This window comes from Scyliorhinus torazame, chromosome 1 (genome assembly GCF_047496885.1).
Source record: "Scyliorhinus torazame isolate Kashiwa2021f chromosome 1, sScyTor2.1, whole genome shotgun sequence".
NCBI lineage: Eukaryota > Metazoa > Chordata > Chondrichthyes > Carcharhiniformes > Scyliorhinidae > Scyliorhinus > Scyliorhinus torazame.
This window is the reverse complement of record NC_092707.1, coordinates 110,940,330-110,960,399: the sequence shown is the minus strand read 5'-3', so window position 1 is coordinate 110,960,399 and position 20,070 is coordinate 110,940,330. Positions and strand designations below refer to the sequence as shown.

Below are 20,070 nucleotides of genomic sequence, written 5' to 3'. Positions count from 1 at the left end.
TGTCTACTGTAATAAACAGACAATTAAGTAATCACTGTTTTTTAAAAATAAATTTAGAGTACCCAATTATTTTTATTCAATTAAGGGGCAATTTAGTGTGGCCAATCCACCTACCCTGCACATCTTTGGGTTGTGGGGGTGAAACCCATGCAGACACGGGGAGAATGTGCAAACTCCACACAGACAGTGACCCAGAGCCGGGATTGAACCTGGGTCCCCAGTGCAGTAGGCAGCAATGCTAACCACTGTGCCACCATGCCACCCATGTAATCACTGTTTTTGTAGACAATTTTAAACCACTGAACATTACTTTTAACACAACTGAAGAACCCATTTCAAAATACTTTACACTGTATTTTAAAGTAATCAATCGATTTTCCCAGACGCAGTCCAAAGAGCTGCTTCACTCTTGAGGATTTACTTCTGAACTTTACCTTTCCCAGCCCGACAACTCCAGAATTGCCTTTCATGATGGGGATGTTTTCTGGTGATTCTCACTTCAATGCAAGTTAGGTGAATCTTCCAGCCTCAATTCAAATCCTCACAAGTTTGGTGGTCTATAGCCACTTGTAGCCTCTAGCTGCTACCTTACTCCCAGGTCCTGGTGATCCACCTGTGTCTGTGAGTTTTCAGAGACTTTCAAAACCCTTCCCCTCTCAAAGCCCATTTCCATGGCAATGTGAATCCCATGGGTTTATACCCATAGAGCCATAGAAATGTTACAGCACAGAAGGAGAGCATTCAGCCCATATTGTACATGCCAGCCCAAGGACTTTCTAATCCCACCTTCCTGCACCCAATCCATAGCCCTGTAGCCTACAGCACTTAAGGTCCAGGTACTTTTTAAAAGAGTTTAGGGTCTCTGCCTCTACCACCAACTCAGGCAGGGAATTCCAGACTTGCACTACCCTCTGTGTAAAAATATTGTTCCTCATGTCCCCTCTACACCTTCTGCCACTTATCTTGATACTATGTCCCCTGGTTCTAGAATTCTCCACCAAGGGAAACAATTTTATCCTGCCCACTCTCTCTCTTCCACTCATAATTTTGTACACCTCAATAAAGTCACCCCTCAGTTTTCTTTGTTCCAAGGAATATAACCCCAATTTATCCAATCTCTCCTTCGTAGCTACACTTTTCTAGCCCTGGCATCAATCTTGTAAACCTCTTCTGCACTCCCTCCAGAGCAATTATATCCTTCCTGTAATGTGGCGACCAGAACTGCACACAATACTCCAGTTGTGATCTCACCAGTATTTTATACAATTCCAACATTAGATCCCTACTTTTATATTCCATACCTCTGCCAATGAAGGAGAGCATTCCATATGCTTTCTTTACAACCTTGTCTACTTGAACTGCTGCCTTTAGAGACCTGTGTACTTGTACGCCAAGATCTCTCACTTCATCTACCCCTCTTAGTATATTCCCATTTATTGTGTTCTTTCTATAACTGTTTGACCTATCTAAATGCAGTACCTCACACTTCTCTGTGTTAAATTCCATCTGCCACTTTATCGCCCACTCCACCAACCCATCCATATCATTTTGGAGATTGTAGCTATCCTCTACACTGTCCACCAAGCGGCCAATCTTTTTGTCATCTGCAAATTTCCCACTCAGGCACCCCACGTTCACGTCCAAGTCGTTAATATATCACACAAACAGTGAGGGTCTCAACACCAAGACCAGTGGAACACCACTTGAAACGACTTTCCATTTATAAGGTCAGCCATCAACCATTAGCCTTTGTTTACTGTTATTAAGCCAACCTTTTAAAAAAAGGATGAGGGCACTAAAGGATTTGTTTCCAGGGGATCAGTTTGCAGGATTGAAGGGGGAAATGTTTACATACATGCAGGTTTGAGACTTTGCCAGAAGACGATACAGAGCTTCCCGGTGGAGCCGGCCTCCACATTGCTAGAAGAGGTGCTGACGACAGGGGGACTGGAGAAACTGGAGAAGGGGGTAGTGTCGGCGGTTTACAGGGTTATTTTGGAAGAGGAGAAGGCACCGCTGGAAGGGCTCAAAGCAAAGTGGGAGGAAGAGCTGGGAGAGGTTACAGAGGAGGGGGTCTGGTGTGAGGTGCTCCGGAGGGTGAACGCCTCCACCTTGTGCGCAAGGTTGGGGCTGATAAAGCTGAAGGTGGCAAATAGAGCGCACCTCACAAGGGCGAGGATGAGCCGGCTCTTTGAGGGGGTAGAAGATGTCTGTGAACGTTACGAGTGGAAGGGCCTGCAAACCACATTCATATGTTTTGGTTCTGTCCAAAGCTGGAGGATTACTGGAAGTAGTTTTTTAGGGTAATCTCGAAGGTGGTGCATGTGAAACTTGACCTTGGTCCTCTGGAGACCATATTCGGGGTGTTGGACCAGCCGGGGTTGGAAACGGGTGTGGAGGCAGATGTTGTAATCTTCGCCTCATTGATCGCCCGAACGCGGATCCTATTGGGGTGGAGGTTAACCGCCCCACCCTGTGCCCTGGCATGGCAGGGAGACCTGATGGAATTCTTAACTTTTGAGATGGTGACGTTTGAACTGAGGGGTATGATGGAGGGGTTCTACAATTCATGGGTGTTATTCATTGTGCACTTTAAAGAATAAGATGACATCGAACATTAGGGAGGGGGGTTGGGGGGGGACTGTATATGTTGATGGTGACTATGGGTGATTCCTGATTCCTTTTTTATTTGATGTTTGTGTTGACATGTGGGTTGTCGTTTGGGGGTTGGTGGGAGGATGGGAGCAGCCCTGCCTCCAGGGCCTCCAAATACCTCCTGTCTATCCTCAAAATCTCATCCACCAGCCATGCCATCTTCACACGCTCTGCTTTCTCCCTATGTGCCCAAATTAAGATAAATTCCCCCCTGACCACAGTCTTGAGTGCCTCCCACTGCATGGCAAACGTGACCTCCCCCATGTAGTTTAGCTCCACGTTCCCCCGAATGGCAGCCCTCACCCGCTCGCACACCTCCTCCGCCAACAACCTCACATCCACTGCGGCCGCTGGGCCCCCACCCGGGCCAGGCGCAAATCCACCCAGTGTGGGACGTGGTCAGAAACCATAATTGTCAAATACTCCGAGTCAACCACCCCTGCCTGCAACACCTTGTCTAACACGAAGAAATCAATCTGGGAGTGCACCCAGTGCACGTGGGAGAAGTACATGAGAATTCCTTCACCCTTGGCCTCCCAAACCTCCACGGGTCCACCCTCCCACGTGCTCCATAAACCCCTTCAGCTCCTTCGTCACTGCCAACACCTGACACCTTCGCCGACCTAGGACTCGACCGATCCAAGTTCAGCTCTATAACTGTATTAAAATCCGCCTCCCCCACCCCCCCATAATCAACCTACGCAAGTCCAAGCCAGGAATCTTCCCTAACACCCGCCTCATAAAATCTACATCATCCCAATTCGGGGGGAATAAATGTTTACCAAAACCATCGGCATCCCCTCCAGCTTTCCACTAACCATCACATGCCTCCCCCCCGGAATTGGCCACAATGTTCTCCACTTTGAATGCCACCTGCTTCTTCACCAACACCGCCACCCCCCTTGTCTTCATATCCAGTCCTGAGTGGAACACCTGACCCACCCATCCTTTCCTCAACCCTGTCTGGTGCCCTATCTTCAGGTGCATCTCCTGCAAAATGCCACGTCTGCCTTCAGACTCTTCAGGTGCATGGCCCCCCACCCAAGGCCTCCAACTTCCCTCACACCCTAAACTCGCCACCCCCCCCCAATCACACTCCCCTAAAGAGTAATAAAAGGTGCACTCCCCTCGATGTTCCCCCATGAAAATCCTGCACTGCAGAAAACCGCCATCAAAAATTTCTAAAAACACACAAACCCATTCAAAGTTCAATGTCCTCACTCCCCTCCCAGTCCATTGTCCCTCATAAACTCCATCGCCTCTTCTAGCATGCCAAAATAGTACTCTCGATTCTGGAAAGTCACCCACAGGCGGGCCGGGTACAATACTCTGAACTTCACTCCTTTTTTAAAGAGAGTAGCCTTAACCTGGTTGAACCCGGCCCTCCTCTTTGCCAGTTCTACTGCCAGGTCTTGATACACCCGCAGCTTGTTCCTTTCCCAGGCCTCCTCATCAGTGTCCTGTGTGCTCGGTTGACCTCTAGAGGCCAGTCCAAGGCCCTCTCCCTCATCAGCTTATCAATCATAGAACATACAGTGCAGAAGGAGGCCATTCGACCCATCGAGTCTGCACCGGCTCTTGGAAACAGCACCCTACCCAAGCCCACACCTCCACCCTATCCCCGTAACCCCACCCAACCTTTTATGGACACTAAGGGCAATTTAGCATGGCCAATCCATCTAACATGCACGTCTTTGGACTGTGGGAGGAAACCGGAGCACCCGGAGGAAACCCACGTAGACACGGGGAGAATGTGTAGACTCTGCACAGACAGTCACCCAAGCTGAGAACCGAATCTGGGACCCTGGCACTGTGAAGCAACTGTGCTAACCACTGTGCTATCATGCTGTCAAGCATCTTGACCACGTACATGCCGGCCTCCACACCTTCAATGCCATCGGCATCACCACTATCCAAAGGGTTTGTCTTCTGGAGCAATTTTTCAGATCCTGCACCATCTCCTTCAGCCTCTTTTGGGTCTCCCTCATCACCCCCAACTCGGGCTCCAATGAGGCCAACTGTTCCTCGTGCTCCCCCTCACCGTCTCCATTTTCCGGATCGCCTGGCCCCGGGACTCCAGCCTCTGCTCCACTCTCTCGATTCCTGACTTAATCGGTTCCATCACCTTGGCTAGGTCTTCCAGGGCCTCTTTCCCCTGCCGACAGAACTTTTCATTTCGGAACTCTATTTACTGCTCCATTGGCCACTGAGCGGGCACAGCAGCTCCCTTGCCCTCCGGCATCTTATCCTGTGGTGCACCACGGAGACCCTCCTGATCCAGCAGTTCTGTTCTTCTTGCCCCACTCCTAGTGGATCCATCCACCAGCCACACCAGAGGACTAAGACTTTCCCCAGGCACTCCTGCATCTCTTGCACTCAAATGCTTCACCTTTGGGTGGGGAAAAGACCAGAAAAATCCACCTTCAGCGGGAGCCACCAAATATGCAACCGCTCACTCCATGGTCGCCATCGGAAGTCCGTGCCTTAGCAATTTTAATTACAGGCAGCCGATCCAGCAGATCCTCCTTATTAATGTTAAAGTTACCTTCTCTTTCACCATGATTTGTGTAAGGGTCCTTCCTGTTTATTCCCTTATTTTCCCTTTCTTTTATATTGTTGATCCATGGATGGTTTATGGACATGTGACTTTAAGGCAGCCTGTATCATTACTTCAAGCAGAAGGAAGTAGTGGCCTGTACCTTTAATTCAAGCATAAGCCTGTGCTGGTTTAAACTGGTGATTGCAGACTAACCTGTATCAGTGATGACTCGGTTTGATTGATTTGGCTGGTGGCCAATGAATTGTCCCAAAGGGCTGTTCTCTGCCCGGTAACTAGTAGTGATGGATATTATTCCACTGGAAGGTTTTTCAGAGTCCAGTTTGGTTTCAGCTTTTGATTCTGGCAGCCTGATGGTGGGGTCTAACTAACTCTCTACAAAATGATCCAATTAATTCTCTTCAGAAGGCCACTGAACGGGCTGACTCTCTCTCCAGCAAGTCTGGGTGCCATTCTCTTTAGACTGCAGAGGCCTGAAGTTAAACCATGAGCTGGAAGCAAGGTCTGATGTGAAATAAAGTGTCTTCTAGAGATAGATAATCCTGAAGGTGAACCTCAAGCTGAAGGCCCAGTTCGATGAGAAAGCGTCTCTCCAGAAAACCTACTGTCTGTGAGTGCTGTATTTTCTAACCAGCGGGGACCCTGAATGGATGACAAAGAAGACGGGGACTTTAATTAGCGAGCATGCTGTGAGGAAAATGTGCTTAAGAAACACCATTTGAAGCAAAGACTCTTAGCTTTTGACCTTCATCCTTATTATTTTTATGCCATTTGCTCCCCCCCTCTCACTAGTGTTTGTCTATATTGTGTGTATGGGTAGAGGGTGGGACAGTTAGGGGTTAGGTGATAGTTAACTAGTTGTATTTACTGCACTTTCCCATGATAGATCTTGTTATAAATAAAAATTGTATTTAAATATTCAAACCTGGCGACTGTTGTTATTGGGCAGCCAAGGGTCAAAGACCTGGGTATTTTTACAAGAGTTATTGGTTAAATCACTTGTGACTGCAGGGTGAGTGGGGCTGGAATTGACCGTGCACTTGTCCAGGGTGCCGTAACACTAGCCCAACATCTTCATCCTTGGTGAGGAAACAGAGAGTGGGCATAAATGGATTCTTTTCAAGCTGGGAGGCAGTGATTGCCACAAGGATCAGTGATGGAGCCTCAGCTACTTACCATCTATAATAATGACTTAGGTGAAGAGGCAGAGGATAATGTATCTAAGTTTGCTGATGATAGAAAGCTGGGTTTGAAGGGCAAGTTGTGGACACAGAAAGGTTGCAGAGAGATATAGACGGGTTAAATGAATGGCAGATGGAGAACAACCTAGGGCAGTGTGAAATTATTCACTTTGCTCAGAAGAATAAAAAAGAACAATATTTTTAAAAGATGAGAAACTTGTATGTGTTCATGTTTCTAGACATTTGGGTGTGTTGTACAAGGAATGCAGAAGGTTAACATGCAGGAAGGCAAATAACAAGGGATTGGAGGATAAGAGTCTTTGCTAGAGTCTCACAGCCTTTTGGTAAGGCCACATCTGGAATATTGCGTCCAGTTTTGGTTTCCACATTAATAAGGAATAAACGTACCTTGGAAATGGTACTGAAGGTTCACTCGTTTAGTCCTTGGGATGAGTGGGTTGTCCGATGAGGAGAGGTTGAGTAAATTGATTCATATTCTCTGGAATTTTGATGAAGGAGAGACAATCTCATTTAATCCTACAAAATTCTGAAGGGGCTTGAAAGGATAGAGGTGGAGAGATTGTTTCTGCTGGTTGGGGGATTCAGCGATGGTAATACCATTCAGTGTCAAGGGATGATGGTTAGATTCTCTCTTGCAGGAGATGGTCATTGCCTGGCACTAGAGTGGCACAAATGTAACTTGCCACTTGTCAGCCCAAGCCTGGATATTGTCCAGGTCTTGCTGCATTTGGACATAGACTGCTTCAGTATCTGAAGAGTCGTGAATGGTGCTGTGCATTGTGCAGTCATCAACAAACATCCTCACTTCTGACCTTATGAAGCAGCTAAAGATGGTTGGGCCTCGGACACTACCCTGAGGAACTCCTGCAGTGATGTCCTGGAGCTCAGATGATTGACCTCCAACAGCCACAACCATCTTCCCTATGCCAGGTATGACTCCAAATCCAAAGTTTTCTCCCATATTCCCATTGACCCCAGTTGTTCTGGGCCTCCTTGATATCATACACAGTCAAGTGCTGCCTTCAAGTTAAGGGCAGTCGCTTTCACTTCACCTCTGGAGTTCACCTCTTTTGTCCATGTTAAACCAAGGCTGTAATGAGGGCAGGAGTAGAGTAAGTGCCGCTAGATAGTTCTGTTGATGACCCCTTCCATCACTTTAATGCTGATTGAGAGTAGACCAGTGGGGCAATTGGCGGGTTTTGGTTTGTCCTGCTTTTTGTGGACAAGAGATACCTGGACAATTTTCTACATTGCCAGGTAGATGATTATGTTGGACCTATTGGACTTTGGTGTTGTAAGACTTCCTACTGTGCCCACCCCAGTCCAACGCCGGCTGTCTGAGGGAAGAAGGGAGGGGGGCTGTCCGAGGGAGGGAGCAAAGCTGTCCGAGGGAGGGAGCGCAGAAGGCTCAATACATAAAATGATGGCATCGCTACTCTCCAAGATGCTTCTCAGTGAGTGACATCACTGTGACATAGCTTCTTGGGCACATGCTCATTAGAGTTAACTCTTTATTCTCCATTTCCCCCAAGTTCACTCTTCCCACAAAAGTACCTCGTGTACTATTTACAACTTCCATCCAACACCTACTTCCCTCCCACCAAGTCACTTTTGCCAAAGGTTTCAATCCCTCACAGTGTTGTCGGCTCTGTTGGAGGACGGGAAGGGCATATGTGTTCCCGTGGTGTCTCCTTGGCAGTATATTGGTGGAGTGGGACAGCAGCCTCGCCTGACAGCCTGTTCCTGGCCTCTGACACTTACCTGAATGTAAAGACAGTGAAAACCAATTGAGGAAATACTGAAAGCTCCAGGACTCAAATGATCTGCAACTTCTGAGGCTATATAAGGCTCTGGTCAGACCCCATTTGGAGTATTGTGAGCAGTTTTGGGCCCCGTATCTAAGGAAGGATGTGCTGGCCTTGGAAAGGGTCCAGAGGAGGTTCACAAGAATGATCCCTGGAATGAAGAGCTTGTCGTATGAGGAACGGTTGAGGACTCTGGGTCTGTACTCGTTGGAGTTTAGAAGGATGAGGGGGGATTTTATTGAAACTTAAAGGATACTAAGTGGCCTGGATAGAGTGGACGTGGAGAGAATGGTTCCACTTGTAGGAAAAACTAGAAGCAGAGGACACAATCTCAGACTAAAGGGACGATCCTTTAAAACAGAGATGAGGAGGAATTTCTTCAGCCAGAGGGTGGTGAATCTGTGGAACTCTTTGCCGCAGAAGGCTGTGGAGGCCAAATCATTGAGTGTCTTTAAAACAGAGATGGATAGGTTTTTGATCAATAAGGGGATCAGGGGTTATGGGGAGAAGGCAGGAGAATGGGGATGAGAAAAATATCAGCCATGATTGAATGGTGGAGCAGACTCGATGGGCCCAGTGGTCTAATTCTGTTCCTATGTCTTATGGTCTTATCACAAATCTCTTGAAAAGTAAGTCAGTGAACGTGAATTCTCCTTGTCAGCCTCTCCCTGGCGCACACTGGGGAAAGGTGAAGGAACCAGCTTGGCAAAATGAGGCACTTTGGGCTCCTCTGAAAACTTTGCAACTGTATTGATCACCGTTGCTGTGACAACGAGAGAAGAATTCAATAGCTGAGCGAGGAACGAATCTGGTAGACGAAGAAATGGAGAAAGAACATTCTGAAGATGCTGCTGGAGGTGAGGAAAGGAGAACTTTCCTACTCTTAGATTAGTCGGCAGTGGTATCACTGCCATGCTTTGCAACGGTGTGAGAGATCTCCACTGCAGACAATGAGACCTCAGCAGTGAGCACTCAGTATTTATCGGTGGGATTAATTGACAATTACCAGGCCCTTCATGCCTTAGATTCAATGGCGAGTTTGGGGAAATTCAGCGAATCTGTGGACCAGTGTTCTCTGTCGCTTCTGTTTGCTGTGTCAGCTGACTCATTGTACTGCGTGGTCTCTCTAAGATTACTACAGAGCTGTGTCGGGGCATATCTTAAAGTGAACATTGCTTGTATACAACCTGTTCATTCCCTACCTGGCACATTCCTAAATGTCCTGTGGAAACATTGCTGTACATGTGTTGTTAGGTCTGAATGTTGCTTAACATATTGCTGAAATTGATTATGCAATATATCAATTTTTAAAATTCATGTATGGATCAGGGTGTCATTGGCTGGCCCAACCCTAACTGCCCTCCATTCAGGGGGCTAAACTGTGGGTCTGGAGTCACATGTAGGCCAGACCAGGTAAGAACGGCAGATTCCCTTCCCTAAAGGACATTAGTGAACCAGATGGAGTTTTAGAACAATTGGCAATGGTTTCATGGTCATCGTTAGACTTTTAATTCCAGATTTTTATTGAAATCAAATTTCACCATCTGCTGTGGTGGGATTCGAACTAGATCTTGCCCTGTTCTTTCTGGCTCACTAGTCCAGTGACAATACCAATACGCCATAAATTACAAACTGTCCTCTTCTGTAAGGGTTATGCACGACCAGCTGATAGGTCTCGGTTAACCAGGCTTCCAGACTTGCTGACATAAAAGCAAATTACTGCGGATGCTGAAATCTGAAACCAAAGAGAAAATGCTGGAAGTTTGTGGATGTTGGGAACTCATGGAGATAAATAAAGCTGCAAGATTGCCGCACATCTGACTGAACCTCTCTTGTGATAAACAATCATTGTGTTTTTTTCCTTCTTCTAGAATCGTGCGATTTCCTTGGCAACTGAGCAAAGAGAAAGTCAGACGCACTATTGCTGAAGCAGTGAGCGTGTGGAGTGAAGTCACCCCCTTAACATTTACAGAGGTGCAGGACACCGAGGCTGACATTATCATTGAGTTCACACGGTAAGAGTTTCTGGAGGGGGAGAATGAGCTCTCTGATTTAGAAGTCATCATCATAATCCACATGCAGTAGAGCAAATAAATGGCCACTCTTAACCTGGACTCAGAACCAATGTAAGGTTGTCATTCCAAACCTTCACTTAACAACTGAGCAAGTGCTGGAAGGCAGCTATCCAATTGGGCTAGGCCAGAGGGCAAATCCAGCCATTAGTGTGTGGATTCAAGCATAGCAGCAAATGACTGTGGATGCTGGAATCTGAACCAAAAACTGAAAAAGCTGGACCATCGCAGCAGGTCTGACAGCATCTGTGAAGAGAAAAGGGAGCTAACATTTCGAGTCTGGATGACTCTTTGTTGAAGTGTGTGTGGATTCATACTGGCAGCAGGAAGCAAACTGAACCCATTGTTACCTGGTAATGTATTGGGGTCTCACAGCTATTGTGGAACCCTCACTCAGACACCTTCATAACATTTCCCTTCTGAATTTCCCACAATTGCTGGCTGCCATTTGAAGGTCCACAATGACTCTCTGATTGCACATCCCTTCACTGCACCTTGGAAATTTGCCGTGCTTTCAATAAGTATAAAATGTTCCCCAGAGGGTGTGTCCTGCTGGGTAAACCCTGTGAGCTGTGCCTGCAGTAAACATGGGATTCAGACTTCCACTCATGTCAAACATAAACACCAACACAGGCTAGTTTGGCCAAACAGCCTGGCTTGTCATTTCTGGATGTTGGTATGCTATCATGTGGGCAGCACAATCAAACAGTATGTGCTAACAGGCAAAGATTCTATGTACAGCTTGAAATGGAAGCTTCCACAGAGATTGCATCTCCCAGTTTAGGATTCTGCCATGTTGAGTGGGTCCCACAAGAACATGCAGCAGAAATGGAGAGGCAGATACACACCAATGAAAAAGAAACATCCCCCGGGAGGACCCGTCATCTGTGGTTAACAAAATACGTTAAAACTTAAAGAAAAAACATGAAATTGCGCAAAGATGGGTGGCAGGTCCGAACATTAGAAAGAAAAGCAAAGAGTGACAAAAAGGTTAAGAAGGAAGGGAAAATGAGAGTGAGAGAAAACTAGCTAGAAATATAAAAACAGATAAAGCTTTGCTAGATATTTAAATAAGATAAGAGTTAACCTAGAGAAAGTGAGTCTGGGTAATTAATAATGGAAAATAAGGAGATGGCAGATGAATTGAACAGGTTTATTGGGCAACCTAGGTTAGTGAGTGGGTCAAATGAATGGCCCTCCTTCATCTCAGTGGGCCCAGAACTTGAAATTGGGCTTGTTCACTAACCATCACCCCATGAATAAGATTAAATACATTTAATACATGTCAAATATTTCATAACTAGTTATCGAAAATGTTTAATCATTTTGATATTACTAGAATATCATCAACTTCAAATGGTAAAAACAAAATAAATATTTACACTTTGGACACAGAGGGGTGCAGGCTCACAGTCAATATTGTGAGTGGTCAGCGCACACCTCACTTCACCTGCCCTCACTTTACGTGTGAAACACTTCAGTCATACCGGGAGGGAAAAAATCTACACAGATGGAAATCAGTGGAATGTGGCGCAGCCCTTCGCATGGACAACAATCAACAAAATGTCTCATGTGGGCTGACAATCCCTGGGTCCAGATGGACTTCACCCTAAGGCCTTGAAGGAAGTGACTAATGGGGTCTTGTGGTTCCGTCGGTAGTGTCCCTGCCTTTGAGCCAGAATCTCTGGGTTCAAGTCCTACCCCAGGACTTGATGGCGGAGGACGGTGCGTCCATAACAAAGAGGTTGAGTGACAACCTGCAAATCCTTCCCAACAAGCCGATGGCTGGCCCACTAAGAGTGGGAGACACTCCTGGTCAACCACGTTTGATGTGGAATGGAGCCTCTCAAGCTATAAACCCTTGCTGATAAAGGTCTGCCTTAGCGGGAAGAGAATTGGAATTGGAAAGAGGACATAAGAAGGTTACAGAGGGATACAGATGGTAAGGTCAGTGGGCAAAGATCTGGCAAATGGAGTATAACGTGGGAAAATGGGAAATTGTCCATTTTGGTAGGAAGAATAAAAAAGAGGCACATTATTTAAACAGTGAGAGACTGCAAAGTTCTGAGATGCAGAAAGATCTGGATGTCCTAGTGCATGAATCACAAAAGGTATAGTCAGTAGTTAGTAATAGAGTGTTATGATTTATTGTGAGATGAATTGATTACAAAAGTAGGGAGGTTATGCTTCAGTTGTACAGGGGACTGGTGAGACCACATCTGGAGTATTGTGTACAGTATTCGTCTCCTTAGAACCATAGAATCGTGGAAAAGTTACAGCACAAAAGGATGCCATTCGGCCCACCTTGTCCATTCTTTTTTTAATATTTATTGTCACAAGTAAGCTTACGTTAACACTGCAATGAAGTTACTGTGAAAAGCCCCTAGTCGCCACATTCCGGCACCTGTTTGGGTACACAGAGGGAGAATTCAGACTGTCCAATTCACCTAACAAGCACGTCTTTCGAGACTTGGAGGAGGAAACCGGAGCACCTGGCGGAAACCCACGCAGACTCCACACGGACAGTGACCCAAGACAGGAATCGAACCTGGGACCCTGGAGCTGTGAAACAACAGTGCTAACCACTGTGCTACCGTGCTGCCAGCCTGAGGAAGCACTTTCTAACCCTACCTTCCTGCACCCGGTCCATAGCCCTGTAGCTTATAGCACTTAGGGTGCAGATCCTAGTACCTTTTAAAAGCGTTTAGGGCCTCTGCCTCCACCTCCATCTCAGGCAGTGAATGCCAGCTCCCACTACCCTCTATAAGAATGTTCTTCATCATGTCCCCTCTACGCCTTCTGCCTCTTATCTTGAATCTATGTCCCCTGGTTCTAGAATTCACCACCAAGGGAAGCAATTTAATCCAGTCCATTCTATCATTTCCCCTCATAATTTTGTACACCTCAATCAAGTCACCTCTCAGCCTTCTTTGTTCCAAGGAAAATAACTCCAACCTATCCAATCTCTCCTCGTGGCTACACTTTTCTAGCCCTGACAACATTCTTGTAAACCCCTTTTGCACTCTTTCCAGAGCAATTACAACCTTCCTGTAACGTGGTGACCAGAACTGCACACAATACTCCAGTTGTGCCTCGCCAGTGTTTTATACAATTCCAACACTATATCCTTACTTTTATATTCTATACATCTGCTAATGAGGAGAGCATTCCATATGCTTTCTTTATAACCTTGTCTACTTGAACTGCTGCCTTTAGAGACCTGTGTACTTGTACGCCAAGATCTCTCATTTCATCTACCCCTCGTAGTATATTCCTATTTATTGCGTGCTCCCTATAACTGTTTGACCTCCCTGCATGCATGGCCTCACACTTCTCTGTGTAAAATTCCACCTGCCACTTTATCACCCACCCCACCAACCCATCTATATCATTTTGGAGATTATAGCTATCCTCTACACTGTCCACCACTTGCCATTCTTTGTGTCGTCTGCAAATTTCCAAATCTTGCTCTCCACATTCACGTCCAAATCATTAATATATAACACAGATAGTAAGGGTCCCAACACCGAGCCCTGTGGAACACCACTTGAAACAACTTTCCATTTGCAGAGTCAGCCATCGACTGTGGTGATATGCCTGTAGACAATATTGTATATAGTTGTGGTGGGACCTCCAACCAGCAGGTGGCAGTACAGATTTACCATGCAGACTGGAGACATCGGTCAGATGACATCCAGCCACCAGCAGAAGGTTGTAAGGCATATATGAGGACAGTCGCACATAAGGGTAATTCCAGGAGAGTCTACTGTAACTCGATGATAACTTGGTCAGTATTGATTCTGATCATCACCTTACCATGTGTAAATCAATAAAGCATCGTTCTGGTTAAGTCACCTGCAGTTCTGTAGATTCATTGCAAGACAAGATCACAGAACACAACATCAACCATTACACTTTGTTTCCTGTTACTAAGCCAAATTTTTATCCTGATTGCCACATCGCCCTGTATTGCAGGCGCTTTTAATTTTTTGACCAATCTATCATCTGGGACCTTGACAAACGTCTTGCTAAAATCCATGTACACAATAGCCACCATGTTCATCAAACCTTCTTGTCACTTCCTCAAAGAATTAAATCAAATTTGTGAGACGAGACCTTCCTTTAAAAAATCCATCCTGACAATCCCTGACTAGTCCATGCCTTTCTACCAGTAAGACTTCAGGAGAGAGATTAAAACAGCGAGACTTCAGGAGAGAGATTAAAACAGTGAGACATCAGGAGAGAGAGATTAAAACAACGAGACTTCAGGAGAGAGATTAAAACAGTGAGACTTCAGAAGAGAGATTAAAACAGTGAGACTTCAGGAGAGAGAGATTAAAACAATGAGACTTCAGGAGAGAGATTAAAACAGCGAGACTTCAGGAGAGAGAGATTAAAACAACAAGACTTCAGGAGAGAGATTAAAACAGTGAGACTTCAGAAGAGAGATTAAAACAGTGAGACTTCAGGAGAGAGAGATTAAAACAACGAGACTTCAGGAGAGAGAGATTAAAACAACGAGACTTCAGGAGAGAGATTAAAACAGCGAGACTTCAGGAGAGAGATTAAAACAGTGAGACTTCAGGAGAGAGAGATTAAAACAACGAGACTTCAGGAGAGAGAGATTAAAACAACGAGACTTCAGGAGAGAGATTAAAACAGCGAGACTTCAGGAGAGAGATTAAAACAGTGAGACTTCAGGAGAGAGAGATTAAAACAACGAGACTTCAGGAGAGAGAGATTAAAACAACGAGACTTCAGGAGAGAGATTAAAACAGCGAGACTTCAGGAGAGAGATTAAAACAGTGAGACTTCAGGAGAGAGATTAAAACAACGAGACTTCAGGAGAGAGAGATTAAAACGAGACTTCAGGAGAGAGATTAAAACAGCGAGACTTCAGGAGAGAGATTAAAACAGTGAGACTTCAGGAGAGAGAGATTAAAACAACGAGACTTCAGGTGAGAGATTAAAACAGCGAGACTTCAGGAGAGAGAGATGAAAATAGCGAGACCAGGAGAGAGAGATTAAAACAGCGAGACTTCAGGAGCGAGATTAAAACAGCGAGACTTCAGGAGAGAGAGTTTACTGTGAATTTGCTGGTTTTCTTGTGATTTTGCCAGTTGCTACAGATACCATTTTTGTTGAAAAACTACTTGCCAGTGTGTGAATGGCATAATGTCAGGTTGTTCCTTTATTACCTTGCAGCTATTGGCACGGAGATAACCTACCGTTCGATGGCCCTGGTGGTGTGTTAGCACACGCTTTCTATCCTCAAACCCCACAAGAAGGGAATATTCACTTTGACTATGATGAACTGTGGACCACTGACAGTAGCAAGGGTAAGTGAGCTCACAACTGGACTCAGTCATCCTTATCTCCTCTGAAAATAGAGGAAGGGTATAAATATTTCCCAGCAATAAATGCTGTCATTCCTAGATACGCTTACATCCCAGTTATGCATTTACAAGAGGTTTGACTGCCAAGAGAGTTGAAACATAGGAAATAGGATCAGGAGGAGGCGATTTGGCCCTTCGAGCTTGCTGTGCCATTCATTATGATCATGGCTGATCATCCAACTCAATAGCCTAATTCCGCTTTTACCCCATATCCTTTGATTCCTTTGCCCCAAGAACTATATTTAACTGCTTTTTTAAAACATACATGTTTTGGCCTCAATTATTTACTGTGATAACGAATTCCACAGGCCGACCACTCTCTGGGTGAAGAAATTTCTCTTCATCTCTGTCTTAAATGGTCTACCCTGTATCCTCAGACTGTGACCTCTAGTTCTAGACACACGCACCATCGGAAATATCCTTCCTGCATAGAACAATGTCAGCAGCGCGGGTTCAATTCCCGTACGGGCCTCCCCGAACAGGAGCCGGAATGTGGCGACTAGGAGCTTTTCACAGTAACTTCATTGAAGCCTACTTGTGACAATAAGCGATTATTATTATTATTATTATTACCCTGTCTTGTCCTTTTAGAATTTTTATAGGATATTATGATATCCCCCCCTCATTCTTCTGAACTCCAGTGAATACAATCCTAACCGATTCAATCTCTCCTCATACATCAGTCCCTTCATCCCAGGGGTCATTCTGGTCAACCTTCGCTTCACTCCCTCTAGAACAAGAACATCCTTCCTCAGATAAGGAGAACAAAACTGCACACAATATTCCAGGTGTGGCTTTACCAATTTCCTGTATAATTGCAGCAAGACACCCCTGCTCCTGTACTCAAATCGTCTCGCTATGAAGGCTAGCATACCATTTACCTTCTTTGCCGCCTGCTGTACCTGCTTGTTTACCTTCAGTGGCTGGTGCACGAGGACACCCAGGTCTCGTTGCACATTCCCCTCTCCTAATTTATGTCCATTCAGAGTCTGCCTTCTCATTTTTGCTACCAAAGTGGATAACCTCGCATTTCTCCAAATTATACTGCACCTGCCATTCATTTGCCCACTCACTCAACTTGTCCAAATCACACTGAAGGATCTCTGCATCTTCCTGTCACCTCACACTCCCACACAACTTGGTGCCATCAGCAAATATAGAAATATTACATTTTGTTCCCTCATCTAAATCATTAATATATATTGTGAATTTCTGGAGTCCCAGCACCGATCCCTGCGGTACCCCACTAGTCATTGCCTGCCAATTTGAAAAACACTCCTTAATTCCTACTCTTTGTTTCCTGTCTGTTGACCAGTTTTCTATCCATCTCAATACATTAGCCCTAATCCCATGCACTCTAATTTTACACGCTAATCTCGTAAAGGGGACTTTGTCAAAAGTCTTCTGAAAGTTCAAATATACCACATCCACTGGCCCTCCCTCATCAACTCTATTAGTTACATCCTCAAAGAATTCCAGTAGATTTGTCGAGCACGATTTCCCCTTCATAAATCCTACCACTGTTTTCTAAGTGCTCTGCTATAAAATCTTTGATAATGGATTCTAGAATTTTCCCCACTATCGACGTAAGGCTTACTGGTCTATAATTCCCTGTTTTTTCTCTACCTCCCGTTTTAAACAGTGGTTAATTGGTTACCCTCCAATCTGCAGGAACTGTTCCAGAGTCTATAGAATCTTGGAAGATGACCACCAATGAATCCACCATTTCTAGAGCCACCTCCTTTAGTACCCTTGAATGTAGATTATCTGGCCCTGGGGATTTATCAGTCTTCAATCCCATTAATTTCCCTAACATCATTTCTCTACAAATGTTAATCTCCTTCAGTTCCACCCACTTACAAAACCCTGCGTCCCCCAACATTTCTGCTATCTGATTTGTGTCCTCATTTGTGAAGACAGAATCAAAGCATGGTGAAGGCACCAACCAACCCCTTTTCTGCACTCTCTACGTCCATCTCTTCTGGCCCCTTCCCCACCCTGACCAGGTACCGCCGGAAATTCAAACCAATGAGGAGTGAAGTTCTGTAGCAAGGGTTCCAGGTTGGGTATTACTGGCAGAAGGGGTCAGGTCAGAGGACCGAGGCCCTGCGTGGATCTCCATCCTGGCGAGAGTCCACACTGAGGCACAAGTTCACCACACATGCACAAAATCAGAAGCCAGCCGATGAGTAGTGAATTGCTGCAACTGGTATAGACTGGCAGGAAGTCTTTCACAGAATCTGGAAAATGAGGCTGAATTTTACACTCCCCACATGGTGGGTTTGAAGCCAGGGTAAGACCCATTGAACAACCCACCTGCTGCCTACCTGCGCAGGTGTTGGCTGGCCTGGCTGCTAGTGAATCAATTGAGTCCCTTAAATGGGGAATTCATTCCACCCTCATCCTGGCCCCATAAGGATTTAACTGGTAACAGGAGGTTTGTGCCCAATGCCCAGTTGGCTGGTTTCCCTACACAAATTGGTGTTGGGCAGGGGAAGGGGTCCCTCCTTAACAGGCTGCTCCCCTGCTCCCCCACCAAAGTGCATACAAACCCCTCCCGGTTTCTTTCTGCCCCAAGCCCTGCCTAGCCTTTCCATTCGCCTCTCTTACTGTGACCTGTCAGCTCAGCACCCAGGGAGACCCCTGATTCACCTGCTGGACTGATCCAGCACAGTTCACCACCTTTCAGCCGAGCTACAGTACCAACATTGGGCTCCCCTCTTGGTGGCCCTGCCATTAGTGCAAACTGATCACATTCTAATTGGTCAGCATTTCCACAAGGCCTTTGAGGGACAGAATTCCCATCTCACCTCCCTTAATTGGTAACCACGTCTGCTGGACTGGCTTCTGCAGCCTGATTATTTTCCATGCTGGGGAGAGTCGGACTGTGGAGTGAGTGTGAGTGTGTGTATGAAACAGTGCGTGTGTGTGCACGTGGGTGGGTCTGTGTGGGTGCATGCGGGTGGGTCTGTGTTGACGTGTGTATCAAACTGTGAATGTGTGTGCACATGGGTGGGTCCGTGTGGGTGTACGTATGAAACTGTGTGTGTGCGCACGCGGGTGGGTCTGTGTGCCTATGTGTATGAAACTGTGTGTGTGTGTGCATGCAGATGGACCTCTGTTGATGTGTGTATGAAACTGTGTGTGTATTTATGTGTGTGCACGCGGGTGGGTCTGTGTTGATGTGTGTATGAAATTGTGTGTGTGTGTGCATGCGGATGGATCTCTGTTAATGTGTGTATGTGTGTGTATGTGTGCACATGGGTGGGTCTGTGTAGATGTGTGCCAGGAAGCGTGCATGTGTGATGCTGTGCGTGAGGATGTGGCTCTTTTATTGGAAAAGCCCATTGACATCACTCTCAGCTTCATATATGAAAGGATATCAGGGAGGGGAAAGTTGGAGATTGTGGGAGTAAATTGGATATGGGGATTCAAAGGGCACCTTGAACCTTCAGAAGAGACAGCGATTAAGATTACTGTGAACATTGCTGTGGTGTTGTAGTGGACACCAGGTCGGTGACACTCTGGCCTTTATTCTATGGACAGGTACTGACCTCCTTCAAGTCACAGCTCACGAGTTTGGCCACGTACTTGGACTGCAACATTCAAGAGTCCCAAAATCCTTGATGTCACCTTATTACACTTCCCATTACCCACTGGGTCTGGCCGAGGATGACAAACAAGGGATACAGTATTTATATGGCAGCTCTCGGAACAATGGAGATGAGCACTTTGACCAGGACATGGAAACCAATGAATTGCCCAGGGTTGAACATCAAGGAAACGAGGTACAGTGACAGAAACCTTACCGACACAGGACCATGGGAACAGGAGGAGGCCATTCAGCCCTTTTAGTATGTTCACCATTCAGTTAAGTCATGGCTGATTGATACCTCAACTCCATTTAGCCAACTTTGTTCTCTAACCCTTGAAATCCTTAAGCAACACAAATCTATCAATCTCAGTCCAGAAAGTTTCAGTTGTCTCCCAGCACCCATAAATCAGGAAGCAATTAAGATTTCACTCCTGAACAGTGTCTCTAACTTTAAGGTCATCACTCTTTGTTCTGGGCTCTTCCATCAAAGGAAATAATTTCTAGTTACCTCATTAAATCATCTGGAAAACATCTAAATAAAGTTCAAACTTTAACTCTGCCCCCATGAAAGGGACAGTTTCAGCATTTGTGTCACTGGTAATTTTACTGAATCATATCCCGCCAGAGCTTCACTGTACGCCCTGTTTGAGCACCAGGGAGACATATCCACTAGAATTCCAGCCAACTATCCTGCAGAGGGGAGAGTGAATTCGAGAAAATCCCAACTTTCACAACCATCAAAACTAAAATAACCAATCACATTGGAGATGCTATCAGGTGATGTAATT

The 20,070-nt window shown here is 45.8% G+C and overlaps 1 protein-coding gene across 1 annotated transcript in view; it reads left to right on the top strand.

The window, feature by feature from the left end:
• The window catches only part of mmp11a (matrix metallopeptidase 11a), a 176,883-nt gene that overhangs the window by 118,541 nt on the left and 38,272 nt on the right, over positions 1–20,070 (top strand). Inside the window, exons 3-5 of the mRNA XM_072499785.1 lie at positions 10,091–10,234; positions 15,497–15,630; positions 19,234–19,475. Of these exons, the coding sequence (XP_072355886.1) occupies positions 10,091–10,234; positions 15,497–15,630; positions 19,234–19,475 (520 nt within the window). The remainder of the gene's footprint in view (positions 1–10,090; positions 10,235–15,496; positions 15,631–19,233; positions 19,476–20,070) is intronic.